This window comes from Penicillium soppii (assembly GCF_028829465.1).
Source record: "Penicillium soppii strain IBT 18220 chromosome Unknown utg000004l, whole genome shotgun sequence".
In the NCBI taxonomy this organism is placed as follows: domain Eukaryota; kingdom Fungi; phylum Ascomycota; class Eurotiomycetes; order Eurotiales; family Aspergillaceae; genus Penicillium; species Penicillium soppii.
Genome location: NW_026643234.1, coordinates 274,579 through 300,099, shown reverse-complemented (window position 1 = coordinate 300,099; position 25,521 = coordinate 274,579). Strand labels below are relative to the sequence as shown.

The following is a 25,521-nucleotide window of genomic DNA, read 5'->3' as shown; positions in this document are numbered from 1 at the left end:
TCCCACTTCTTTCGCGTTCATACTGCACAGTTCAAGTTATTGTGTGTTTTTTTCCCTTTCTTTTTGTCTCTTTTGGTTTTGCCGTTCTTTCTTTGCGGCTTGAATATTATTGCATTCCTCTCTCATTCCTTGGCTTTGCTTAAGTGCACGTGGAGCCCCTGATCCAACCCCCCCCTCCGTACACCGCAACAGATTCCTTTTGAAACACATCTGACTTCCGAGGCCCACATACCCCTTCTCGGGGTTTATCTTATAGCTTGAGCTTCTTCTAGCCAAGTCGCAATCTACAACAATGGCGTGAGTTTACAGCCCTTTCCTTTGTCGGCAGTCACTGACATGGTCTCACAGGTCCGCGGGGTCGAACACGATCAAGGGTACGTACAGGGACTAGTTCGAGATACCATGGGAACTCGGACTAACTGATCATGAATAGTCGTCGCTAGGTTCCGTCCCCAGAACAAAGTCGAATTGGCCTCTGGGGGTAAGCCCATCGTCGAATTCGAGAATGAGGAATCATGTCGCATCCAGGTCAGTCGAGAACCATGGACAGAACACATCGGAGACTATGCTAATATAGCATTCAGTCCCAAGAGGGCTCTGGTTCCTTCACGTTCGATCGCGTTTTCCCCATGGACACGGCGCAAAACGATATCTTTGACTTCTCTATCCGACCAACCGTGGACGATATTTTGAATGGATATAACGGAACCGTTTTCGCCTACGGTCAGACCGGTGCCGGAAAGTCGTATACAATGATGGGTTCCGACATCGATGATGAGATTGGGAAGGGTATTATTCCTCGAATGATTGAACAAATCTTCGCCAGCATCCTGACAAGCCCGAGCAACATCGAGTACACGGTACGAGTCAGTTATATGGAAATTTACATGGAGCGAATTCGCGATTTGCTGGTACCCCAAAACGATAACCTGCCCGTTCACGAAGAGAAAGCCCGCGGAGTATACGTCAAAGGATTGCTCGAAGTCTATGTATCCAGCGTGCAAGAGGTTTACGAAGTTATGCGCAGAGGAGGAGCAGCACGCGCCGTCGCTGCAACCAACATGAATCAAGAATCGTCACGCTCCCACTCCATCTTCGTCATTACCGTTACTCAGAAGAACGTCGAAACTGGATCTGCCAAGAGCGGTCAATTATTTTTGGTTGATTTAGCTGGTAGTGAAAAGGTTGGAAAGACTGGCGCAAGCGGTCAAACCCTGGAGGAGGCAAAGAAAATCAACAAGAGTTTGAGTGCGCTTGGAATGGTCATCAATGCTTTGACGGATGGCAAATCGACACATGTTCCTTATCGTGACTCGAAGCTCACTCGGATTCTTCAAGAATCCCTGGGTGGTAACTCGCGAACGACTTTGATCATCAACTGTTCGCCCAGCAGCTACAACGATGCGGAAACAATCTCCACCCTGCGATTCGGTGTACGCGCCAAGGCCATTAAGAACAAGGCCAAGGTCAACGCAGAGCTGAGTCCTGGGGAGATGAAGCAATTATTGCGCAAGGCGCAGGGTCAAATGACGAATTTCGAGAACTACATTTCTGCACTAGAAGGAGAAATCGACATGTGGCGTCGCGGTGATAGCGTCCCCCAGGACAAATGGACTCCCTCGCTAGGACACGAGATCGTTAGCGCTGCGAAGACTGAAGCCCGTGCTCGACGACCAGGCACTCCCTCGCGTCTACAGGAAACTGCTCGTTCAGAAACTCCCCGCCCAGATTCGCGGGTTGGTGATCGGTCCAGCACTCCCAGCCTGGTGCTGGAAAAAGATGAGCGCGAGGAATTCTTGCGCCGCGAGAACGAGTTTCAAGACCAAATTTCGGAAAGAGAGTCCCACATTGTCAACATTGAACGCAGCCTCCGTGAGGCACGCGATGAGCTGAAGTCTATGAAGGATAACGGCGCACGAGCAGGCAAGGATAATGAGCGCCTGGGTACAGAGGTCAATGAGCTTCGTATGCAACTTGAGAAAGTCTCGTACGAGAGCAAGGAGGCGGCTATCACCATGGATGGTCTTCGCGAGGCTAACTCGGAACTCACGAGCGAGCTCGATGAGGTTAAGCAGCAGCTTTTGGATGTCCGAATGAGGGCCAAGGAGACAAATGCTGCGCTTGACGAGAAAGAAAAGAAGAAGACAGAGAAGATGGCTAAAATGATGGCTGGATTCGACCTCGGCGGCGACGTATTCTCGGACAACGAGCGCAAACTACAAGATTTGATCCAACGCGTCGACGCTCTCCACCAAATCAGCGCCGAGGGTGAAGTCATTGCACCGGACGATATTCTTGAACTCCGCGCGAATCTTCTCGAGACGCAAGGCTTCATCCGACAAGCCGAGCTGACTGTTAACGACCGCAGCGACTTCGGCGAGCTGCAGGACAGCCGCCGTGCGGACTTGGAAAAGAAACTAGATAGCCTTCAGCGAGAGTATGAGGAGCTCCTCACCCGAAACCTGGGCGAGAGTGATGTGGAGGAGATCCGAGAACGTCTAGAGAAGGTTTATGTGACAAAGAAAGAGGCTGAAAATGCGGCATCCGACGATCTTCGCTCCGACATCTCCCGCAAGGATGAGGAGTTGACCAAATTGCGACAATCCCTGGTTGACACTCAATCCCGAACGTCCACCAATGGCGCCGCTAGCAAGACCTTGCAGCAGCAGATCACCGAGTTCGATGCCATGAAGAAGTCTCTCATGCGCGACCTGCAGAACCGCTGCGAGCGTGTAGTTGAACTGGAGATCTCTTTGGATGATGCGCGGGAGCAGTATAACAATGTCCTTCGATCATCAAACAACCGCGCTCAACAAAAGAAGATGGCCTTCTTGGAGCGCAACCTCGAGCAATTGACACATGTACAGCGTCAGCTCGTGGAACAAAACAGCAGCTTGAAGAAGGAGGTTGCAATTGCCGAGCGTAAGCTCATCGCAAGAAATGAGCGCATTGCCAGTTTGGAAGCCTTGCTCCAGGAGAGCCAAGAGAAACTCACTCAGGCCAACCACCGGTATGTTCCCATCCTCATATCATATTATGCAACCGAATACTAACTACCCTAATAGATTCGAGGCTCAACTCACTGCTGTGAAAGAGCGCCTGGAAGCTGCAAAACAAGGCTCAACTCGCGGCTTACCGAGTATGGATGGGAATGCGAGCTTTAGTTTTGGGGGGTCGCGTATCGCGAAGCCCTTACGAGGGGGCGGTGACGGCCCGTCGCCGGCGAATGCGAACGTGGCGGGCGTACAGTCACAAGAAGCCACCGGCAAGCGAAGCAGTTGGTTCTTCGACCGTCGATAATCCCACCGATTATCTCTTCGATGATCTCGTGAATTATGGCGTAAATGAGTCCTTGGATGAGTCCCTTGAAAATTCCCTTGAAGATTCCCTTGAAGATTCCTTTGAAGATTCCCTTGAAGATTCCCTCGAAGATTCCCTCGACGATCCCATCGATGATTTCCTGGAAGAATTCCTCGACATTTCCGTTGTCGACCCCATCGATGGGCCCACTGCACGGCCGCAAAGCGGTTCGTCTGTTACGCAATTTGTATCGAGGCTGGACAACTACATACCGTTTACCCAGGATGTCGTACAATTTGTGCTTTTGTCACTAGCATTTGGTTGATCTTGGTTGACATTTGATCTATCTTCCTCTTCGTTCTTACGTCTGACGAGTGTTCCCTTTTTCTTCAATCATCTGACCAGAGTTTTCCCTTTGTTCTGATGTGATGTGATACTTTTCGTGTTTTTTTTCCAGTACATTAGATCGCACCCTGCATGCCGGGGACTGGAGATTCTTGGATCTTCCTGATACCCTTGTACATCAATTCCAGATAGAATGCAGAGGAGCTGGTAGGTAGTCTGCGGTGGAACCTATTGATGTATTGTGACATATACATGACATTGAATTGATTCCATGAATGCTGCCATGTACCTGATTCTGGTAGTAATAGTATTCGAGATCAAAACGTCTACTTTCACCATCAATCCTCAACAAGACTGATTCTCACACCTTCCATGCCCATTGTCGCGGCTATGCGGTCCATCCAGTCGGTGGCTAGTGATTCGCGTGTTTCTGGGTTGATTCTAGATTCGATCACCAAGCGGGGCCCCGTTGATTGGGATGTTGAAAGTGATGCCTGGAGACCTGCAGCGTCATCCTGCGTACGGTCTGCGATGATCCTATTCTCTGCTTTTGCTGACACACGCTGAGACGGATCAAGAATAATAACAAGATAATTAAGAATGACGGTTGCTGATCGAATGCCTTGCATGCTAAGTGCCGAAAACCCATCGGAGAAGTGATGTGGAAATGGACCAATGAATCCCTTGCACATGTCATGACCAGCTCGGAGAGTTGAAATCGTTATACTGAATTCGGTATGAATTCCCCGCAGTGCAGCCTGTGTAGCAAGCACCTCGTCTAGTAGCTTGAAGTGGCCGTGTGTGCCCTTGCTGCGTGCTAGTAGTGCAGAGCGCTGGATGAGGCCTGGAAGCTTCACGACTTCCCGAAAGGCACGCTCTGTGATGTCGGTGTATACTGAAGAAACCGGTTGTTTGGCGTTATCCAATGCAATCTGCTTGTTGAGAGACTGCCATTCGGGCTCTTCTAGAAAGCATTGCTCGCCAGCTACGAGTGCCGAGGTCACTAGGGTGCTGCGATATGCGATATACAGGGCTCGCCCAAATCCATGCAGGTGACTTGCAGGCCCACGTAGTCGCATTAGTGCCCGAATTCCAGAGGCATGGTGCATCCACCCATCTGCGGTTGTGCAGGAGTGCATCTCGAACACGGCGAGTAAGATGGCCGTGGCTAATGCCTCGTCTGATTTGGCAGTGGACATCTTGTTCAAAAGGCCCGACAGACCACGAAGAGCTCGGGTGTATAATCCACGTCCTGCATGCATGTACCGAGGGTCATTGTAGAGACTGCCTGTATAACTGGTGGTTAAGCAACGGACCGCCCAATCGAATGGGGAGTCATGGCCTTTCCGTGAAACGACATATTCCACCCAATTGATTGGCACTCGGGTTGCGGTGGCTTTGAAGTAGCATGGATATGCACACAACACCCATTTTATGTAAAGTTGGGTTTGCTGTGTAGAGGCAGCCTTGGCTACCAAAGAAGGTGTCAAATTCTCGTCGATGGATATCAAATTTGAGTACCGCGCATCAGTTCGACCGGCTCGAGTGGTTGATATGATTTGATGGGTAGATGTCTCAGATGGTCTCGCTATCTCCCTGTACTTTGAGCATGTTGAATCCAAAGAGTGGCTTTCTTGAGCGGAATTTATGATCACAGTACGAGCTTTAAATCGTATCGCACAAATCTCCGAGTTGTTCATGGCATTTACGCCTCAGTAGAATGAGTGCCAAATGAAAAGCAGAGGCTCGAAAGAGAAGCTCAGATAGGTAGAATGTATTTCAAGATGCCCGGGTGCCAGTGAGTGTTGGTTCACATATCACCAAGAACATATTGCATGAGGCATCGAAGAGAACACGGGCTGGAAGGTCAAAGTGCGAAGTGCGAAGTGCCAAGGGGTCCTAAGCCGTGCAGAGCCTCATTGGTCCCTGCTAAGCATCATCCAATGTTTTTTGTCACATTGAAGATATTACTCTTCTACTTGGAACCCAAATAAGTCTTTACAAAATTATCTACAGTATACTTCCAAGATGTTATTGTATCAAATATACATAGAAAAAGAATGAAAAAACAATGAAATAGGAACAGAGAAATATGCAATGCCATCCCCTTAGCCGTCAAAAAGAGAATGCCTCACTTTACGCCAGTATTTCGCCCAAGCATTGCCCAAGCATCTAAACCAATCCGTCGTAAAGCGACAAGGCACTGACAATAGTTTCATCCCGTTTGCTGCCTTCTTTGAATTCCTCAATGTCAAGGCTGCCATTCTCATCTTTGTCCATCATTCGGAAGATCTTCCGTACTCGCTTCTCCGGGGTATCTTCGTCCTCAGGGAGTTTCACCATAGATCCCACCTGCATTCCTTGTCAGTCATGTCCGTTTATACATCATCATAGATAGATAAGTATATATATATATCCAAATCCTGTGTACATACCATTTTGTAGATCGCCTCGACAATGGCCAGCATTTCGTCATAAGTGATTTTCCCATCGCCATCAATATCATACAACTGGAAGGCCCAGTCTAGTTTGTCTTCCATCTTGCCCCGCGAGGTCACTGAAAGAGCGCAGATAAACTCTTTGAAATCGATCATGCCACTATTGTCCGAATCGAATACGCGGAAAACATAATTTGCGAACGATGATGGGTCACCGAAGGGAAAGAATTGTCGGTAGATCTTTTGGAACTCTTCCTTCGTCAGGGTACCTGATGGGCAGTCTTTAAGGAACCCTAGACACAGCATATACTATTAGCGATCATCTTTCTGGTAAGTGTCCTATACAGATATGTCATACCTTTGTACCATTGCTGTAACTCTTTCTTATCAAAATGTGTGGCCCGTTGCAGCTCTTCGAGCTGCGTAGGTGAAAGCTTCGACTGACTGCAGTACTAATTAGCGCGTTGTTCTCTGTTTCATATTACGCGATAGTCCATATGCAGGACTATGCAGGACCGAAGGTTTTCGGTACTGTTAGGGTGTGATAAGCCCCCAAACAGTCCGTCCCACCGGGGGGGGGGGGGTCCCTTTGAGGTGGTTGCAGGTCTAGATAGAACTCACGACTTGCCCATGGTCACTTTAAATTCTTTTGAAACAACGCCAAGCTCACAAAATGTGGAAATCGAGAGGGGCGATGAGCAGGTCGAAAAAGAGAGGGAGTGACGCGGGGTAGAAACGGGAGGTGTGGCTGAGAAGCGAGTGGCGGCTAATTTATGCAGGGGGGAGGAGAGGAGGGGAGGGAGGTCCCAGCGTACAATATGGGGAGAAGGTGAGAGGATTAAAAAAGAGAGAATACGATGAAAAGAGGCTAGAGTCTAGATACCAGAGGTGATACAGAAATAAAGTGGCGAAAAAGAAGAACGAGTCCAGAACATCCGGGGAGTCTTGGCATTTCGGAGATACGATCACGTATATAACTGACATGTGTACATATAAATGGGTTCCTTTTCCATTTATCAATCTATAACTCCACTTCACTTCCTTTTGTTTTCTTTATGATACCAAAGGAAAAACTGTATGCACGGCTAAATTTCAAAATACTTCTAATCCACTTTGATGGAGCCATAGATACGGTGGATGAATGCCCAACTGGCAAAGAAACCAATAGAACCTGGAACTACGTCAGCAGAAGAAAAATGAGGGTCCGGAGGTGGAGGGGATCAACGAACCAGTCAAAATAAACACAATAAAGGCGATCAACGCAGAATAGCCCACATAGAGCACCGCACCGGTCAATCCACCAAAGCTCACCCGTGTCGCCCAGAAGATCAACGCATTCACAAAGACATATCCACCGGTCATACCTGCACCAGCAAATGCGCGCCAGTGCCACCGGTAGTTCTCTGCGCATAGCAAGAAGTACACCAACAGCACGGTTGTGGCTGCGGAAGTGATGATCATCAGACCGTAGCAGAGGAACAAGAAACCGAACATATAGTAGATCTTGTTGGTCCAGAGTGAGGTCATGATGAAGTACAGCTCGACGAAAATAGCACCAAAGGGAAGGATTCCGGTCAGCAGAATTGATGGAATAGTACGCAGGCTACCGGCCATCGGGGGAACCTGGCGGGGAATTTGGTTGGTCTTAGTCGGGCCCTCAATTGGCTATAGTAGTCAGGTCAGTAACCTAAACGTAAATAAGAACGGAAATAGCAACTTACCGATTGCTTGAATCCCAACCAGCTGCCTGCCACGCTCAGTGGCACGCTAATGACAAACCAAATCAAAACCAGTGCCAGCATAGTTCCAAAAGGCACAGCACCACTAGATCCCTTGGCCCAAACGAAGAGATTGAGCGTAAAGAAAGTACCAAAGATGATACCGGGGATGAAAAGAGGCGTCATGATAATGTTACGACGCCATGCCTCTCCTCCAAAGGTCTTATATACACGCGCCGACACGTAACCGCCAATGCCACCGAAAAGTGCAGAAATCAGAAGAATGGCAGTCGCCAGGAACCCACGGTTCGAGGGAGAAAGAAGACCAAGCAAGGCGAATGCTGGGAATACATGTTAGTTGCTTAGGACAAGAATAACAAAAAGCGTCGAGCAACTTACCAACGGTCACACCAGTCATCATGAACAGCTGGGCACCGTTGCCCAGCATTATGCTCAGCAGCAACGGAGATTTTGGGCAGCGGAAGACGTCACCATGGACCAACTTCCAGCCAGAATCCTCCTGGACACCGTCTTCAATCGCGGCTGAAGTGCTATCCAAATCCTCCAGGTTGAACGAATCCAGTCTGTTGTAGCGCGCGATGTCCTTCTTGAGGGCGCGCAAAAGAATCATGCTGACCATGCCCACCAGGAACACCACGAAGACAGCCGAGTTGATGAGAGAGAACCAATGGATCTTGGGATCATAAACATGAAGGTATTTATCCCAACGGGTGGCCCAGGCAGTGGGAGATTCCCTCCAGTACACACTATACGTCCAGGTGACTGTAGTTTCTCCATCCTCATTCAGCATAAGAACGTCGCCCTGGGTGCCACACTCAGCGGTCCCATCATCTAAATTCCGGGAGTCCCGGCGAGATTCAGGTTGGACCAGTACTCCAACAACGCGATATTTGTCCTTGCCACCGAAGCCCACCTTGTGATAATCAATCATAATATCATAATGGTTGTTGAGAATGGCCTGGCCACTGTCATCCAAATCACCCAGGGCGAAACCAGGGTTGTAAAACTTGGTCTTGGTAACACTATCGTAGTTCAGCTGCGCGGCCGGCAGTCCATCCACTAGCCAGTTGATGTTGTAGCCTTGTGAAATTCGCCGATTGGTAAATTTCGCGTTGCGAGCATCAAATTTTGCGTCGGCGCAGATCGATTTGCAGCTCTCATTCTTTGCCATGCGAAGCTCGAATGGTGAGGTGCGAATTCGATCACCGAACAGGATGCTGCCTAAGGATTCCCTTACATCCTTGGGGCCATCTGTCGGACGACAGAATCCGAATGCCGGGTGGTAGTAGTCAAATGAGAAGACTGAGTGAAGCTGGTCATCGCGGGAGAGGCTGGGAGTCAAGTGGTTGACATAGAGCGGAACAGCTTGTCCTTCGTCGTAGGAGGTTGGGGCAACACCTGGAAGGTAAAAGGCCGTAGTTAAAGAAGGTATCGCGAGTAGGGCCGACGAAAGGAGGATTGCTCGATCGGTGAATCGCATGGTGGGTGTCGCTATAGAATTTGGGCGCCTTGAGTTCAGCCTTGTTTTGTTTGGGAGAAATAGGAGTAGAGCTAGGCTTTTGGCGTGTGGTGAGAACAGGCGAACACTCACAGTTGGAAGCTCCCACAGAAGTACAAAATTACGATCTCATCCGCAGTAATTCACAATGCGCGAAGGGAGATGAAATACCAGAAGGTCAGATTGCGGACAGACTGGCAATGACGATCTAAGATGTCTGGGTTAGTGCCTTGGTGCCTTGATGTGATGTTATCACACGTGACTGTTATCGGAACCACAGCCAAATTTTTTTGTTTCTCGAATTGATCTATCGCTGCATATCCATCAACACAATCATGGCTTCAGCACAGGCATCTGCGCGCCCTCAGAGTCTCTCGACATTGCTCGAGACCCTCAACACATGCCTTTCAACAACTGCCTCTGCCTTACCTAAGGCTCATAGTGATGCTTCTTCCGATGCTACGATCGAGCCTCCGCAAGATGGTATCTCTCTCCTCGACACTAAGAGTGAAATCCTCCTCTCCTACCTCCAGAATCTGGTCTTTTTGATCATTTTCCAACTGCGCAACGTGTCGGCGAAAAAGTCCTCGAAAGAAAAGACCGAACCCGTGGACAACTCCCTCGAGGACGACATCCGAAAGAAATTGATCGAGCTCCGGGTTTTCCTTGAGCGCGGTGTTCGACCTCTAGAAGGACGGCTGAAGTACCAGGTGGACAAGGTTATCAAGGCCGCCGAGGATGTGGAACGAGCAGAGAAGATCCAGCCGGCCAAGGCCAAGAAGAGCCGCAAATCCACCAAGTCAGACAGTGACGCTTCATCCGAGGATGATGATGAAGACTCAAGTGAAAGCGAGGAGGACGAAGACATCGACGAAATGGCCTTCCGACCCAATGTCTCTGCCTTCGCCAAGGGAGGCGCCGACAAGAAAAAGGCTCAGCCCACCAAAGCGGCCGAGGAAGGACCTGGAGATGGTATCTACCGTCCCCCAAGGATCATGCCAACGGCTTTGCCTACGACCGAGCGTCGCGAACGCCAGGACCGCCGACCCTTCCGATCCAATGTCATTGACGACTTTGTCAACGCCGAGATGTCCTCCGCGCCCTTGGCTGAGCCCAGTATCGGTAGCACAATCATTGATGGTGGACGGACAACCAAATCCAAAAAGGATCGGGAGCGTGAGCAAGAGCGCAACACCTACGAAGAAACCAACTTTGTCCGTTTGCCCAAGGAGACCAAGAAGCAATTGGCCAAGCGAGGTGCTGGAAAGGACACCACCTATGGTGGTGATGAGTGGAGGGATCTCAATTCTGGCGCTGATCATATCGAGCGTCTTACTCGGAAATCTAAGAGCAACGGCGCGGCACTGGAAAAAAGTAGAAAGCGAACTCGCAACGAGGATGGGCAGCGCGGTGATGGTGTGGGTATGGGTCAGATCTTCGACAAGCGACGAAAGAAGGTCGACAGCTGGAAGCAATGAAAATTGGATATCCCATTGATATCCATGTCAAAAGGCGTTTTTGGTGGAATTCAGTCACTTGGCCATTTTTGGAGTTTGTTTGATTACCCGAGGTCTATCTTGACTGATGCATATCTATATCTATTCTCTATGACATATTGAAGCATATTATACAAGTTTGGCTATCTTTCGGCCGCTGTAATATTTCAGGATTTTCTGGGAAGTCCAGGGATTGCTGAGTATGCTTCATGACTTGCCTCCCTGGATAATAGACATATCTAGAGAGTGCAACGTGTAATTATACGATTTCTCTGCGAGATTAGAAGCGCTGGCTCAATTGATACTTCACCTTATATAGTTTCTTCACCTGAATCCAATCGGCATGACGACCTGTTGCCTGACCACCCGCATCGCATGTTGTATATTCTCGATAAAAGTCACACTGAAACCATTCAACTTCAAAGAACTCTATATGTTTATATACATATGTACATGTATGTATACAACCAGAGTAAAAGGGCGAAATTAGAGCACATGTAGAAAAGAAATACATTCACATGTGAAGAATGACATCATTGGTCTGCAACTTGATATCGCGGCCTTTTTTTCTTCTTCCAACTTACATCCCTCTTCACATTGACAAAATGGAGAATCCAGGTGTGTTTTGATGGCTTAATATAAAATCTATACTAACCTATCCAGTGGCTGAAATCCCTACCGTCATTCGTCTCTTGACACAATCGCCGCCATCGGTGCAAGAAACCGTTCTCGAGCGATTCTTCACCAGCAATGCATCCTTTGTCCATCCCTTCTGTCGAGTTCCTAGCTTTGAAGGGAGTCGATGGTGGGTGGCAAAGATCTTCCAGTGGTACAAGATCATGTCACCTCGGATTGAACTGGAAATCCATTCTATTGGTAAGTCGATCCATGAGCCGTGTAGGGAGATCTGTTCTGATGGTTCTTTAGCATTCGATGAGGAAAAGCTCAAGCTTTATGTAAACATGTCCCAAATTTTCTCGATCTGGCTCATTCCTTTCCATGTCGCTCCTGCGACTCTTACGACGGTTCTGGATTTGACATCTGAGCCGGTTCAAAGCGATGCTACAACCAATGGGGATCGCAAGCTCTATCATATCTCCAAACAAGAAGATTTGTATCAGTCGTCGGAGTTTGTCAAGTTCATCATGCCACATGTCGGCTATTGGCTTGTGTACGGGTGGCATCTCATTGCGACACTGTTTTGTGTTCTTGGTGTGACTTTGCTTTGGCCTATACTATGGCTGGAGGAGAACCGCTATATCCCAGGACGTTTCTTGCGCGGTGGAAATGTGGCTACGAATATGGACAAGAAAATCCCGGATATCAAAGAGCATTAGGCAAAAGGTGGAAGTGCTGATTTCAGATGTTATTGAATACAAGCGTTAAGTCTGCTTTTCTGTCGTACATGCTAATGAAATATTGCCAATTATCCTTCAAAATGAAAAAAATACTCCAATCATCCAACCGAGGTCATTGTGGACTTGTGCGCTCACTTAACATGCCATTCCTGTTCATATCATTGGTCCCGAGGTTGCTTATTATCACATCTTTCAGTGAGCTTTAGTGGACTTGTTCGATTTGTTCGATTTGTTCGACTTGTTCGAATTCTCGGACTTGTCGGATTTGTTAGACTTATCGGACTTGTTGGCGTTGCGATCCTTTTTTAGCTCTTTGCGGAACGAGTTCTCTTGCGCCACAACCATCAAAGGCAAGCCACGGCCAATTCCGAAGAACACAAAGAGTGCCCACTTCCAACGGAATGGGTTGATGACCAGGACAAAGAAGTACCAATAGATCAGCTCAGCATAGGTGAAGAAGTCAAATGCTTCCGTAGGAGCGAAGCGCTTCATGAACCTCGTGAAGTCAATCCACGTCTTCATCCACTGTTCGGTAGGACGGGTCAATGGGTCGGTGAGGAACATGAGCAAGAATCGTGTGTAAATTCCAATGTGCATATTTCCCACTGTACCGATGGCATCGACGTAGGTACTGTTGTTTGCGCAAATGTCGGGGTATTTGGGAGGGAAGACTTGCAAATACCAGCTGGGCGGGCCATACGGTTCCTCGAATACTTCCTCGGGCAAGAAGTTCAACGAGGGTCGCTTGAAACCAGTCGCCATGACAATAATATCTCCTTCAACCAGTCTCTCCTGGCCGGGTCCTCCCTTGGGGACACCCTTGGATCGGAAGTTGAAGTTAACGCCCGATTCCTCCAGAGAAACAATGTCACCTCGCAACCAGTGGGCTTTGCCCTCGCGGATTTGGTTGAACAGTTCATCATTGGCCATTGGGGTCTGGGTAAAGACACCTTTGTCTGTCGGGGCAATATCTTGGAGATCACGGTAGAAGAACTTGCGCAGCAACCCTTCGGGGATCCATGAAAGAGCGGTTTCCTGGCCAAAGATGTTGCATGCTAGCAAAGACTGTACTAGCACATTGCGAGGAATGATCCATTTGTCGGACCGGGAAAGGACATCAATCTCAGCAGCACCGTTTTTAACGGCAAACTCCAGGGCCTCAATGGCGCTGGCGCCGCCACCCACGATAAGCACCTTCTTGCCTTTCGCGTCTTTGCCGTCCAACTCGGAGGAATGGTAGATTTCGCCCTTGAATTTGTCTTGATTGGGCAGGGGTGGCATCTTGGGATCGCCACACACGCCCACGCAAGCCAAGATGCCATCGAAAAGGCCATACTGCTCTTCGTCGTCATTGATAATCCATTTGCCGTCCTTGTTCTTTTTCACGGAAGTGATTTTCGTGTCAAAGACAGTACGCCTTTCCAAATCATAGCGTTTCCACAACGCAACAATTTGGTCTTTGATTTGTTGCTGAGTAGGATATGCGCTGGTGTAGCTGACCGAGGGATGGAAACGGTACATGACGCTGTGGACTTGCAATGCGGAGGTAGAATTGACTCGCTAGAAAACTGGTCAATTGATGTCCCATACAATTGAACAGAGTATTCAGGTAACTTACACTCCAGATGCCACCCAGGCCTTGTTCTTTGGGTCTAGATTCAAATAGTTGGACATCGAAGCCATGGCCAACACAGTGTGCAGCCGAAGATACACCAGTCACGCCTGCACCAATGACTGCAACCCTCTTTCGAGGAATATTTGCATTTTGAGCGGTTGGAGGAGGGGGGACGGGAGAAAAAATCCAAGTCAGCACGGCTTGTAAGGTTATGTAGAGCCATGTGAAGGTCTCGACAAAGGGGTGCCGGATGAAGGCCGGTAAGAACGAGTCATTGCTCGCCATTTTTGAATTAATCCTAAGGTACTGAAATGAACAATGAACAGAACCAAACCAATGAAGAATTGGAAATATGGGAAATATTTGTAGTAGGGTTCGTTTTTTACATGTGAAATGATATGACATCATCGAGACAAATCTACTCTATGATTGTACTAGAGCTATTTCAGGTTCAGGGCATAACTTGATATTTGACGCTGAATGGCCCCATTTATGTGCTCCATATAATCATGTTACCTAGGTACTCCACTCAATGAGGGACATGCCGTCACAATACTGTAGACGTTGCGAATTTTTGATTAAATGGCCTCCTTCACTTCATCTACGGACATACCTCCAGGGCTACTTACGTTGTATAATTAGTCTCAGGGTTGTACGCATATTTTATGTCAGAGATACTAGTCAACTGTATCCATGTATATACTCAATATGCCGTGAAAGATAAAGATTTTTCTCGTATCTCCCGAAATAACATGTGACATCGGGAATTTTGCTTGTGATCGGCCCGCCACCAGGTACAGTATATATATATGTATACTTCCAAGATTGAATACATTTCACAGTTCAGATTCCAAGGTGGAATTGTAGATGATATTGGAAAGGTAGACTGAGTTGAGAAGTTGAACAGAAACCAAATAGAAGCATTATCTTATATCTTACTCGCTTACCCCCTTCTACTCACCCTAGGTATATGCGTGAGGTTGTGTCCAGATTGGTCAATTCATTCGCTCTGGATTTCATCAATGTGAATCGAAATATGAATAAATCACATCTCAAACAAAGGTATCAATGATACCTATCCAAGATTCGAAGCAGGAGTTTATTGAATGGAACAATTGAAAAAGAAGTGCCATTGATGAAACGATCAATCGAACATTCTGTATAATTTGGCGGTCGGATTCTGCCAATCAATCCGAGCTTAGCAACTCTTTCAATCCGCCGCATCTTTGTTGCAGCTTTCCTAATGATGATAATTGTATAAACTTGATATCTTCACTGGTGGGATTTCAGTGTGTCCTTGAGCATTCTGCTCCTCCATCATGGGTCAAACCCCCGTCCTCGACCAATTCCTCGCCAGTTTGCAGGAAATCGTTCAGAGTCGCGATGGCTCCAAACTCCAGGACTTTCTCCAGCTGGAGCCACCCCTCTCCGAAATCTATCAGCGCATGATTGTTGAACTCAGAGAAAATTATGGCCCATTCCCCAAGACAGACGCCGACATTCTGCAGCGATGCGAACGTCTCGTACCCCGAACCAAGGGCGGTTCCTCATGGACGGCTTTCCCGACTTTCATCAAGCTATACCTGATCTTCCTGCGCGACATGAACACCGATAACCTCCTTGAGACATACAACCAGTTGAAGGCGCTGTTAAAGTAAGATTTGCTACTCCGCGGAGGACCGCGATTCGCTACCCCCGATAATTCCAACCCAAGTTCTAAAGCTGACTTGACTTGAACAACTGCAGTCAGTGCGTGCTCGCTCTCGGAGACAGCCAACTGGGAGTTGTTGTCCTTCCTACCGTTCTCTATCTGTCCAAAGTCCTGGCAAAACTAGCCCTGGGTCTGGACCGCCGGCCGGACCTGATCGCGCATATTCGACGAGTGGAAGGTCTGGCAGACCAGGATGAGAGTGTGGAGAAGGTAACTTTGGTGGAGAAGTCAGCCAACGTTGTGCGTGAAGCATTCATCAAATGCTTGACCGATCGTACCGGCACGCCTGGCCCGAATGGCAAACCAGAAGGCAAGCGCGTTGGTATCTATCTCATGGCCAACCTCTGCCTGAAACTGCTCTTCCAGGTATGGCCCCGAAGTCCTTTCAGGTCCTCAGAATTGTTATACTAACAAAACCTAGTGCGGGAAACTGCGCAACGCGGAACAGATGTTCGCCAGCATCAGCGCTCAATCACCTCCTCTGGCTCACTTCCCTGCCTCGCAGCGCGTCACCTACCTATACTACCTCGGACGCTATCTATTCGCCAATAACCTCTTCTACCCCGCTCAAATCGCCCTCCAAGCTGCCTACGACCAATGTCACCGCCAGGCCACAAGTCAACGACATTTGATCCTCTCATACCTCATCCCGTGTAACATCATCCTGGGTCGATTCCCATCCCAGGAACTCTTCCAAAGACCGGAGGCGCAAGGTCTTGCGCAACATTTTCAGCCTCTATGTCAACTCATTGTTCGTGGAGATTACATCGCCTTCCGACAACATCTATCCTTTGGCTCACCCACCGCCCACTGGTTCGCGCGCAAAGGAATCCTCCTCACACTCCGCAATCGATGTGAAATTCTTGTGTGGCGGTCATTTTCTCGCAAAGTTTTCATGTATGGAGGCTCTTATGGAGGTCCGCAAGCGCAGGCGCAGCGCGGTCCACCACCTATTCTCTATCTTAAGAAGATCGCGGCAGCTACGCGATGGCTTCAATTACAACACACACCCTCAACGAATGGTCATGCCCACTTCCCACCTGCTTCCAACATCCATGGATCCCAGGTGGTCTCCGAACCCACGGATCCTGACTATGCCGCCTTGGAAGGCGCAGATGGAAGGGTCAGCCCCTCCATCGAGCAGGATATATTGAGCAATTTCGGCGACTACATAGCCCCGGGCAGCTTGTATACCGGGCAAGGACACTTAATGCCCAACGCACCAGGTTCATTAGTGGAAGGCGACCCCCAAGAGAACTACGGGAATTACGAACTGGATCCATATGCCTTTGTCCCCGAAGACAGCACAGATCCAGACAAGTCTCCTATGATGCGAGAAATCGAATCAATATTGGCATCATTGCTCACACAAGGACTGATGGGTGGATATATTCTCCACCGCGAGCCCCGATTCGCCATTCCAGGTGCCAAACTGAAGGGTATTATGCCCACTGGATTCCCAAATGTTTGGCAGACAATCTATGCACATGAAAGCGTTGACAAGAATGTGCCTGGTTGGGTAAAGCCTCGCGCGCCCATTGGACTCGGAGCTGGAGGTGGACGCGTTGTCAATCTTGCAGGAGCACGTCCCGTCGGGATGCAATGAGAATTCTTCCTTTTGAATTTTAGTTATGTTCATGATGATACCTTTCAAGCGAATTTAAATTTAAATGTATTTTGTGTGTAAATAAAAATGAGTTGTATTTCATGCATTCGAGCAAACGGAGCTATGTATAAAACTAGGCCGCAATCTATCCCTTCCGTTGGAGATTGTTCTTGGATCTTCCATCTTCATATATCCCCATGGACCATTCCACAGCCGTCCAAGAGATATCGGCGCAGGTCGCTGGTTTTTATGATCGTCAACAACCGTTTCGTATATACCATGGCTCAAGCCACAGTACGCGCCCTTCGAATCGCTCTCAATCCACCACCGTCAGTACAGAAAAACTCACCCATATCATTGAGATCGATTCATCCAGATGTACGGCCATAGTCGAGCCTAATGTCCCAATGGATGCTCTTGTGGCTGCCACCAAGGAACAAGGCCTGGTTCCCTTGGTGGTACCGGAGTTCCCGGGAATCACGACTGGTGGTGCTTTTTCCGGGACTTCGGGAGAGAGCACCTCCTTTCGAGAGGGGTACTTTGATCATTCTATCAATTGGGTTGAACTTGTGCTTGGTAATGGAAAGGTGGTCAAGGCATACAATGATCAGGTCGAGGGGTTCGACGTCGAAGATAAACGCGCCGACTTGTTCTGGGGCGCCGCATCTTCCTTCGGGACTCTTGGTGTAGTCACTTTAATGGAAGTTCGTCTGACAAAGGCTAAACCATTAGTCGAACTGAAATACTATGTTAGCTCCGGTATGAAGGACGCGGTGCGTCTCTTTCGACAGCTTGGCGATGATCCCCAGACTGAGTTCTTGGATGGCATCGTCTTTTCTCCGAATAAGTTTGTTGTTTGTGCGGGGCGACAAGTCGAAGACGAACGCAAACCCCCAAGTGTCAAACTCCAACAATTTACTCGTCGTCAAGATGATTGGTTTTACTTGCATGTCGATCGTGTCACATCCGAGGTCTGCGACCAGAACGATTTCCATAAGCCACATGCAGTGGACTACATTCCTCTGACGGATTACCTCTTCCGTTATGACCGGGGTGGCTTTTGGGTTGCCCGTTATGCCTTCAAGTACTTCCGTGTTCCATTCAACTTTGTCACACGTTGGCTCCTCGATCGATTCATGTACACCCAAGTGATGTATCACGCCTTGCAAGTCAGTGGAATGGGGCGACACTACATCGTCCAGGATGTCGGTGTACCTATGGCCGCAGCTGCCGAGTTCATGGACTGGGTAAAAGATCCTGAGAATTTCGGAAACTATCCGATCTGGCTCTGCCCACTACGCAAGGGAGGCGTTAGTGCATTGGAGGAACCGTCGATCGATGTCCTGCAGAAACCACAACTCCTGAATTTTGGAATTTGGGGGCCTGCTGCATCCAAAGACCAGGCTGAGTTCATTGCCCAGAACAAAAGGATCGAAAAGAAAGTGCACGGCCTGAAAGGGGAAAGATTCTATTATGCGATGGCTTTCCTTACAGAAGATGAATTCTGGGCTATCCACAACAAACCTGAGTATGATGCATTACGAGCCAAATACCATGCGCAACATCTTCCAACTCTGTATGACAAGGTGCGAGTGCACCCAGAAGAATTGCCCGGGACGCACCGGGGAGAGTTCGAGAATGGTTGGAAAGGGGTTGTCAAACGTGCCCTTTGGGATGTTTGGCCATTCTGTGGATTATACGGAGTTTACAAGGCCTGGAGAGGAGGCGATTATATGTTGCAAAAAACTAAAGAGAAGAGGAAGACTGATTGAGCCAACATAGAAAACATTTGAGGGTATTTATGCATTTCCAGCCAACAACGCCGGTAGACATCAACTGCATATGCCAAATGCAACATAAGTAAATAAAAATTGAAAAAATGAACAAACGATGCCTGAAACAAAAGAGATATCGAAAAGAATCCGCAAAGCGAAACAAAGTAAAGCCAGAGACAAGGCCATATCTATTCCTCTTGCACGATCCGCCCTTCTAGTCGAGGGGAAATTCCCGATGTCCACGCTGGGGTAAACTCCCCTTCCCCATCCATGGTGTTCAAAAGGTGAGACTGGAGTCCGGCATGTCGCATCCACTTTCGAATAACCCGCCTTGCGATTTGTAGACGATGTTCCTCATCAGCGGAGGACTGCGCAGGCTGAGTAACGTAGTTGGTGATTGGCCGTGAGGATGTCAGGATGTCTGGATCTTCATCTGAGTCAGAGTCCATGGCGTTGCCATTCGATTCATCCTCTATGGGGTCCTGATTCTCCTTGTCCTGATCGACTTCCTCGGGAAATCGACCATAGTAGTATGCTGCCCGGGATGTCCGCTGAAGTGTAGGCCGTCCCTTCAGCCTCTTTCCCGGTGTCTTCATCTCGCAATTGGGGGATGTGTTAGCGGAGGGTGGCTTCAACCAGCCTTCACCGTGCAAACTACGATGTACAGTTCCCCAATGCCGACGGAGACTGGCGCTCCAACGATTCCATTTCCCGAGAACTTTGAGACTTAGGAAATACTGTCGCAGGATTGTACTGATAAGCACACCGTTTTCCTCACTTACAAGCTCTTCCACCTCGCCCCCTTCGGATTCAATCAGCAATGACGAGAACCCGTCTTTACCTCGCGCCATGTATCCACGTGTGGCGAGAACGTAATTACGCTGCAGATCAATGGGCTCTCCGCCGACCCGAGCGAATGTAATTCGAGATCCTGAAGGTGCATTCAATTTGAACCCGTAGCTGATGTTCGAGACCTGTGAGAACCGGCCCTCAAGTGCGGGAAGCTGGCTCACCCCATTCTCTAACGCGGCCAATAATGCATGACCACTAAGACGCAACAGAACCACAGGGTCCTCAAACGGAAAGCAATTGAGTAGGTCCTTTAGCTTTAAAATTCCCGGTGGGTAAATTTGATCGCCGCGAATAGTTCCGCCCGCCATCATGGCACAGTCGGCTGCATAGTAGAAGCGCATCAAGTCGCAGACAAAGTTGCCGAGATTGGATTCACGCTGCCGCACAGTAGAAAACCGACCATCGAGCGGGCTGACTGTAAACCCGATCGGCTTGTCTAGTTTAGCTTTTAGACTGGAAGTGAGCCGGGATACCATTGCCACCGTGTCAGGGTCCTCAGGAATAGAGCGAACCACATCTCGCCGCGTGATATTAAAATCCCAACCAGATAGACCGTCGGGTTTGCGGAATGCTTCGATGTAGCTCAACTGTTTAAAGTCAGTCCCTGACCGGATCACATGGATTCCATTGACGACGGAATGGGCGTAGAAGTGATCGTGGCCTCCGAGAATGATGTCAACAAGATCGGGTGAAAGATTGTTAGCCAGCTTGTAATCATTCGGCTCGCGCTGATGAGTGACAGCGACGACGAGATCGGCTCCCTCTTCTCGGAGTTGTTTTGCAAGCTTCAGAGCTGTCTGAGATGCTGATTTGTAGATCAGATCGGGTGGAAGTGCATTGATCGTACCGAGCCTGAAATCCAAGTCAACAAAAATAAGAAAAAAATATGACATGTGAATGTTGAAGAATGCATACCATTCTCTTTCTCCAAGACCCAACACGCCGATCTTGAACCCATTTGATGAAGTCAACATGCAGGTCTTTCCAGAGTCAGCGATTGGGATATCATCTCCTAATGCCGGATCAATGACATTTGCCAAGAGCCAAGGAAAATGACACTGACTTGCTAAATGGCGAAATTGGGGGACGCCAAAATCAAGGTCGTGGTTCTAGACAGATTAGCGGTGTGCATGTTTGGTGAGCAGTTGGTTGTCATACTCACACCCACACACGCCACATCGGTTCCCACTGTGTTCAAGAATGGAACCATATGCCTGCCTTTTGTGATTGTGCTCTCGATACTCGGGTTGAAAGCATCGCCGGAGAAGAAGGTCAAGATCTCGGGTTGCCCGGCAAACTGTGGATGAGAACGGTAATGATTTACAAGTGATTGGAACCGCGATACACCGCCAATGGGCTCTGCAGATCCGGCTCTACGTAGAAATACTTAGAAGAATGCCAGAGAGCGGGGAGGGAGGGAGACGCATACTCGACATGATAAACATCATTGTAGTGGATTAGCCGCAGATCCGGGGATCCGGTTCGATCAGAGGAATAAGTGACGGAGAGACCGTCAGTATCGAGACCTGACATGGAAACTCCAAGGTTAAGCAAGGTATGGGATTATAGATGAGAGAGATGTAGAAAGAGAGAGAGAGCTGAAAGAAGAGAAACAAACAATGAGGGGGGAAGCTGTAACCTCCCGCCACATTGGTGCCTTGATGCCTGGGGAATATGGTGTCGTGTCCTCGTAAACAGTATAAAAAGCAAAAAAAAGACCACGCCATGCAAAAGAGGTATAATAAACATAATTTCATAACTTCTGCTCCGTCACTGTCCATCTTCGTTTCGTTCCCCCTTCATGATCCCCCTGTGCACTCCCCCATAGACCACGCTGAGATTGTGTTCTTTGTGGAAGTTGCTTGGCCCAGCCACGATCTGCAGGTTGGTCAGGAAGTGCCGAGTCGTGGCTGACTGGCCGATCACCAAAATCTGGCATATAATTGTCTTCTGTGTCTGCTTTCTCGGATGTCGTACCCCAAAGCCCACCCGCACCGCGAGAAGCTGCCGATGAGCGGATCGCCAGCGTCCATCCACGAGGACTAGAATTGGAGCTAGTGGATGACCCATTTATGGGTGTTCCTTGAAGGACGGACGAACGGGTACCCAAACGATTGCGATAAGAAGAGACTGGCGGTGAAGGCACCTGCGGTGCGGAGGGAGATGACAGCGAGGTCAGCTGTGAGGGGTTGATTCCTGGGCGCAGGTGATCAGTTGACGCCACAAACTGCAGTAAATATTCCCGTGACACCGATTGGTTGACCGGCACCGGAGATGTATGCATGGAACCCATGTCATGCGGGGGATTGGTGACTCGGTCACGTCGCACAGCCATTGTTAACGCAGCTGTGTTAATGTCAACTAGGACCGAGTGTCCAGCCAACGAACTGATCAAAGCATTGCAATCCGCGCCATGGGTAATTATCACGAGAACTGTCTCGGCCTCAGGGTGATTGGCATCAGATTCCGTAGGGCTGTCCTCGGGTGGCTCCCGTTCTCGGTACCAATTTATCATGTGCTGGAATCCATCATGGACCCGTTCGTGCATTGTGCTCCATTCCTCGCCATATTCGCCTCCTGTGCCCCAGTATGGGGTACGCATGCTGTCCCATTGGTAGTCGATTCTCGTACATGCATTTCGCGCGTGGGCAACGTAGCCTGTAGGGATGGAATCTGAGGCGGAAACAGCGTAACCTGGAGTCGGAGGAACATAAGACGTGTCTAGGGCCGGTGGCAGATCTGTGTTCAAGCGATCCAAAGTCTTCTTGGCGCGTTTGGTGTTATCGGGGTCCTGGAGAGTATGATATGTGCTAGAACGTTGGCGCTGACCGTCTTCGGGCGCTGATTGTAACCGTCGCTCCTCATGCTCGGCCGGCGAGGTAGGATGGGACTGACTGCCCCAACCGCCTGGGAAATGACCCGCCAGCGCCCGTGTTGATCCATCCGCGGCTGGGATGACCTCGGCACGACGGAGCAGTTCCCCTTTGGCAGACGCCACCATTCTATCCGAGCCAGGCGGGGGTGTGATCTGGTCATAATAGTCTGGTGACAGCCATTCGCCTAAAAACGCGTCGACACGAATGAGACATCGTGGATGGAGGGCCGAGGCTTCAGGACTCTTAGAAGTTGGACTGTTTGATTTTGGGGTCTCTGTGGCCGGATGTTGGTGGTTGATACCAGCGCTGACTCCTATTGCGGTTTGAAGGCATCGAAGAAAGGGAGAGGTATGGATAATGACGTTATATCGGTGGTACAGGTCCGAAGATGCGGGGGTGGGTTTTGCCTGAGTATCCGAGGTCGGATGATGCTTGCGCTGACTCTCAGGCTCCTTTCCGGTGAACTGCCCAGCCCTAAGAAGACTCCCTATACGAACTCCGAGTGCGCGAGCTTGCATCCATCCGCCATATGAGAGAGGGGGGTTGTAGGGTTCCGTGGCCGTCAAATGCCAATCTTTATCTGCAGCATCGAGACGGGCGCCATGTCTTTTTTCCCATGCAAGTTAGCAGTGAATAGCAAAATTGAGATAATTATTACCTGGCAATAAACACGATAGGCGGTGATTTTGGCATCGAGTCAATGTTTGTCTTTGATCAGTCACTTTTTTTTAGTTCTCTGCACTTGCAGGTTGACGTCTTCGGCGAGTGTTTTAAGAACACGCAGATAGAAATAACAAATAATTAAATATGGCTCATGGCCAGTCAATCTGGCACAGCGATAGTCATAGTGAAACTCATAGTGAAACGAAAAAGATATTTGAAGGGAAAAAAAAAGACAACGAAGAAAGAAAAATGGACAAATGACAGATTCGGAGGGCCGCATGTGATGCTTAGTAACACCAGAACTATACAAAAGCAATGCAAGGGTAGAGAACAACCTGGGAATTATCTACAAGGGGGCTGGAATAAGCAATTATAATATTGTGAGATTGGAGTTGAGATCCTGTAGCTATTTCATACTATAACATAAGTAAGCATAAAATATACAAGGTTTCTTATATAACTGGAGGTTATTGAAGCTATAGTTAATTTCATCTGAGAAATATAAATACATATGTAGAGCATAACTATCAGATTTATGAGGATGAATTCCTAGTATCTTAGAAAGAAAGTAATATTTTCTTTACCTTTGTACCTACCTATAGCTATGTACATAAGTATCTATATTGATGTTGACCTTAGTCTTCCAAGTCCAATCCCGTCGGACTTGACCCGGTCGAAGTACTATCAATGAGAGAAGAACAAAAGAGAAGGCTTACTTGGTTTTCTGGGGCTTTTTTTTTTCGTAGATTCCCCCGACTCGAATAGCTCGGACATTAGTCTAGACAAAGCATCTACACGGGATGAACATGATCCCGAGGCTTTAATAAGGCTGGAAGCGTCTCGCTCACAAATTTCACCTCCAGTCAAGACAGCCTATGCCTATGTTCTTCTTACAGTTGGCTTTTTGGCCTCGGCGCCTTCGTATTAATCTAACGCAAAGCGATTTGTCCCCTGCTCCCACGGTCAATCTTCACCGGTCAACTAGCCTGGATCCTTGGGTGTATTGCAATATGTTGGTCCAGTTTTGGATCATCATCTACTACTTCTACCAATTCATGGAAGTCATCAAAGGCGATTCCCCGCTATTAGCCACAGCCAAATGATCAGGAGCCGCTGCTTCTGCTGCTGTAGCTGCCATAGTGACTAGCTTTTTTCTAGGCCGTTAGCCTCCTAGCATCATCATGTTCTGCACAATGGCATCTTTCACGGCTAGTCTCTCATAATTCGCCACTGTACCTCTCAGCCAAACCTATTGGGCGCAAGAATCTGTGGTGAGTACAATATCTTCATGGGGAATGTAAGTTTTCTGACGCCTCCGGTCGTCACTTGTTTTGATATTGTACAAGTTTGCCTGATAAATAAACATCTAGGGACATGTCCTCTCCTTCAGGCACCATTATACTTAGCAATTCTAAGCATCGCCACCATCAAGGGCTGGCTGTGTCCCTTGCAGCAACAATTGTCAACTATTCTATGTTCACTTGGGCTAGGGTTCGCGGTTACTGTCGAGACACAAGTCAATGATGGAGGGCGCAATACTCTGGGCGGCCACCGTGGTGCCCTTTACATGGGTACTGTACTGGCAGCACTAGGTCTTGTAGTGTCAATATGCTTCGTGTGCACAAGTTGGGGACAGCATCGGAGAGATCAGAAGAGATAAGGCAGATGTCGCAACGTTGCATCTTTGAAAGCACCTAGGTATACATCCATGGATATAGGTTGTCTACATATATACCCATATGTATGTATGTATCCCTCTCTCTCTCTTTTTAATGACTTCATCTTGATCCTTCTTTATACTTATCTCATTCAAAATTTAATATAAGTATCTTCATACCTCGTGATTCTCAGCGTAGCCCATTAAAAACGGGTTATCCCAGATCATATAATGTAGACATGTTTCATGGTTTGCTTTGTTCAAGATTTTGTTCTCTGCAGACGTAAGCGGAATTTTGTCACGCCATGTCCACCAAGGGGCATGTGAGATGGAATGCGGATGTCATGAGCAATGAAAAGGTGCAATCTCCACATTCCATTGACATCAGTGTTGCTGCTGCCCACGTCATATTTGCAGAGATGTTTAGAAAGGCTTGACGAATTTGCTTCTTGAATTTTGAATATTAGTGGCGAGAGTTCGGCCTCTGATTGAATAGATCATCATCACAGGTATGTTCTATGACATAAATTTGAGTTTTCTTGATTCATCAAATTGGAATAAAGACGCTCAAGCTGTAGAGCTTAGTACAAAG

General features: G+C 48.5%; 12 protein-coding genes across 12 annotated transcripts; 6 read left to right on the top strand and 6 right to left on the bottom strand.

The window, feature by feature from the left end:
• Window positions 1-292: 292 nt before the first annotated feature.
• On the top strand, window positions 293-3,300 carry N7529_003525 (putative kinesin family protein (KinA); the record flags this gene model as incomplete). The annotated part of the gene is made up of 5 exons (XM_057239052.1): window positions 293-297; window positions 349-374; window positions 434-528; window positions 585-3,010; window positions 3,066-3,300. The coding sequence occupies 5 exons, from the start codon at window positions 293-295 to the stop codon at window positions 3,298-3,300; spliced, it is 2,787 nt and encodes a 928-aa protein (XP_057098347.1).
• A 683-nt stretch (window positions 3,301-3,983) lies between these two features.
• N7529_003524 (uncharacterized protein) lies at window positions 3,984-4,844 on the bottom strand (the record flags this gene model as incomplete). Its single annotated transcript, XM_057239051.1, has 1 exon — window positions 3,984-4,844. The coding sequence occupies one exon, from the start codon at window positions 4,842-4,844 to the stop codon at window positions 3,984-3,986; it is 861 nt and encodes a 286-aa protein (XP_057098346.1).
• A 973-nt stretch (window positions 4,845-5,817) lies between these two features.
• On the bottom strand, window positions 5,818-6,715 carry N7529_003523 (EF-hand domain-containing protein; the record flags this gene model as incomplete). Its single annotated transcript, XM_057239050.1, has 4 exons — window positions 5,818-5,997; window positions 6,081-6,376; window positions 6,442-6,527; window positions 6,705-6,715. 4 exons carry the CDS (start codon window positions 6,713-6,715, stop codon window positions 5,818-5,820), a joined length of 573 nt encoding a protein of 190 aa, XP_057098345.1.
• Window positions 6,716-7,186: 471 nt separating this feature from the next.
• Window positions 7,187-9,302, bottom strand: N7529_003522 (transmembrane 9 family protein; the record flags this gene model as incomplete). Its single annotated transcript, XM_057239049.1, has 4 exons — window positions 7,187-7,254; window positions 7,313-7,748; window positions 7,805-8,142; window positions 8,201-9,302. The coding sequence occupies 4 exons, from the start codon at window positions 9,300-9,302 to the stop codon at window positions 7,187-7,189; spliced, it is 1,944 nt and encodes a 647-aa protein (XP_057098344.1).
• A 353-nt stretch (window positions 9,303-9,655) lies between these two features.
• Window positions 9,656-10,798, top strand: lcp5 (small subunit rRNA maturation protein LCP5; the record flags this gene model as incomplete). Its single annotated transcript, XM_057239048.1, has 1 exon — window positions 9,656-10,798. One exon carries the CDS (start codon window positions 9,656-9,658, stop codon window positions 10,796-10,798), a length of 1,143 nt encoding a protein of 380 aa, XP_057098343.1.
• Window positions 10,799-11,421: 623 nt separating this feature from the next.
• N7529_003520 (uncharacterized protein) lies at window positions 11,422-12,153 on the top strand (the record flags this gene model as incomplete). The annotated part of the gene is made up of 3 exons (XM_057239047.1): window positions 11,422-11,434; window positions 11,480-11,692; window positions 11,744-12,153. The coding sequence occupies 3 exons, from the start codon at window positions 11,422-11,424 to the stop codon at window positions 12,151-12,153; spliced, it is 636 nt and encodes a 211-aa protein (XP_057098342.1).
• Window positions 12,154-12,366: 213 nt separating this feature from the next.
• Window positions 12,367-14,074, bottom strand: N7529_003519 (flavin-containing monooxygenase; the record flags this gene model as incomplete). Its single annotated transcript, XM_057239046.1, has 2 exons — window positions 12,367-13,734; window positions 13,793-14,074. 2 exons carry the CDS (start codon window positions 14,072-14,074, stop codon window positions 12,367-12,369), a joined length of 1,650 nt encoding a protein of 549 aa, XP_057098341.1.
• A 1,034-nt stretch (window positions 14,075-15,108) lies between these two features.
• Window positions 15,109-17,106, top strand: N7529_003518 (uncharacterized protein; the record flags this gene model as incomplete). The annotated part of the gene is made up of 3 exons (XM_057239045.1): window positions 15,109-15,443; window positions 15,536-15,866; window positions 15,922-17,106. 3 exons carry the CDS (start codon window positions 15,109-15,111, stop codon window positions 17,104-17,106), a joined length of 1,851 nt encoding a protein of 616 aa, XP_057098340.1.
• A 197-nt stretch (window positions 17,107-17,303) lies between these two features.
• Window positions 17,304-18,878, top strand: N7529_003517 (FAD-binding oxidoreductase; the record flags this gene model as incomplete). Its single annotated transcript, XM_057239044.1, has 1 exon — window positions 17,304-18,878. The coding sequence occupies one exon, from the start codon at window positions 17,304-17,306 to the stop codon at window positions 18,876-18,878; it is 1,575 nt and encodes a 524-aa protein (XP_057098339.1).
• Window positions 18,879-19,069: 191 nt separating this feature from the next.
• N7529_003516 (putative 5'-nucleotidase) lies at window positions 19,070-21,266 on the bottom strand (the record flags this gene model as incomplete). Its single annotated transcript, XM_057239043.1, has 3 exons — window positions 19,070-20,842; window positions 20,896-21,030; window positions 21,081-21,266. 3 exons carry the CDS (start codon window positions 21,264-21,266, stop codon window positions 19,070-19,072), a joined length of 2,094 nt encoding a protein of 697 aa, XP_057098338.1.
• A 220-nt stretch (window positions 21,267-21,486) lies between these two features.
• On the bottom strand, window positions 21,487-23,302 carry N7529_003515 (uncharacterized protein; the record flags this gene model as incomplete). Its single annotated transcript, XM_057239042.1, has 2 exons — window positions 21,487-23,215; window positions 23,268-23,302. 2 exons carry the CDS (start codon window positions 23,300-23,302, stop codon window positions 21,487-21,489), a joined length of 1,764 nt encoding a protein of 587 aa, XP_057098337.1.
• A 1,151-nt stretch (window positions 23,303-24,453) lies between these two features.
• N7529_003514 (uncharacterized protein) lies at window positions 24,454-24,932 on the top strand (the record flags this gene model as incomplete). Its single annotated transcript, XM_057239041.1, has 2 exons — window positions 24,454-24,484; window positions 24,643-24,932. The coding sequence occupies 2 exons, from the start codon at window positions 24,454-24,456 to the stop codon at window positions 24,930-24,932; spliced, it is 321 nt and encodes a 106-aa protein (XP_057098336.1).
• Window positions 24,933-25,521: the final 589 nt, after the last annotated feature.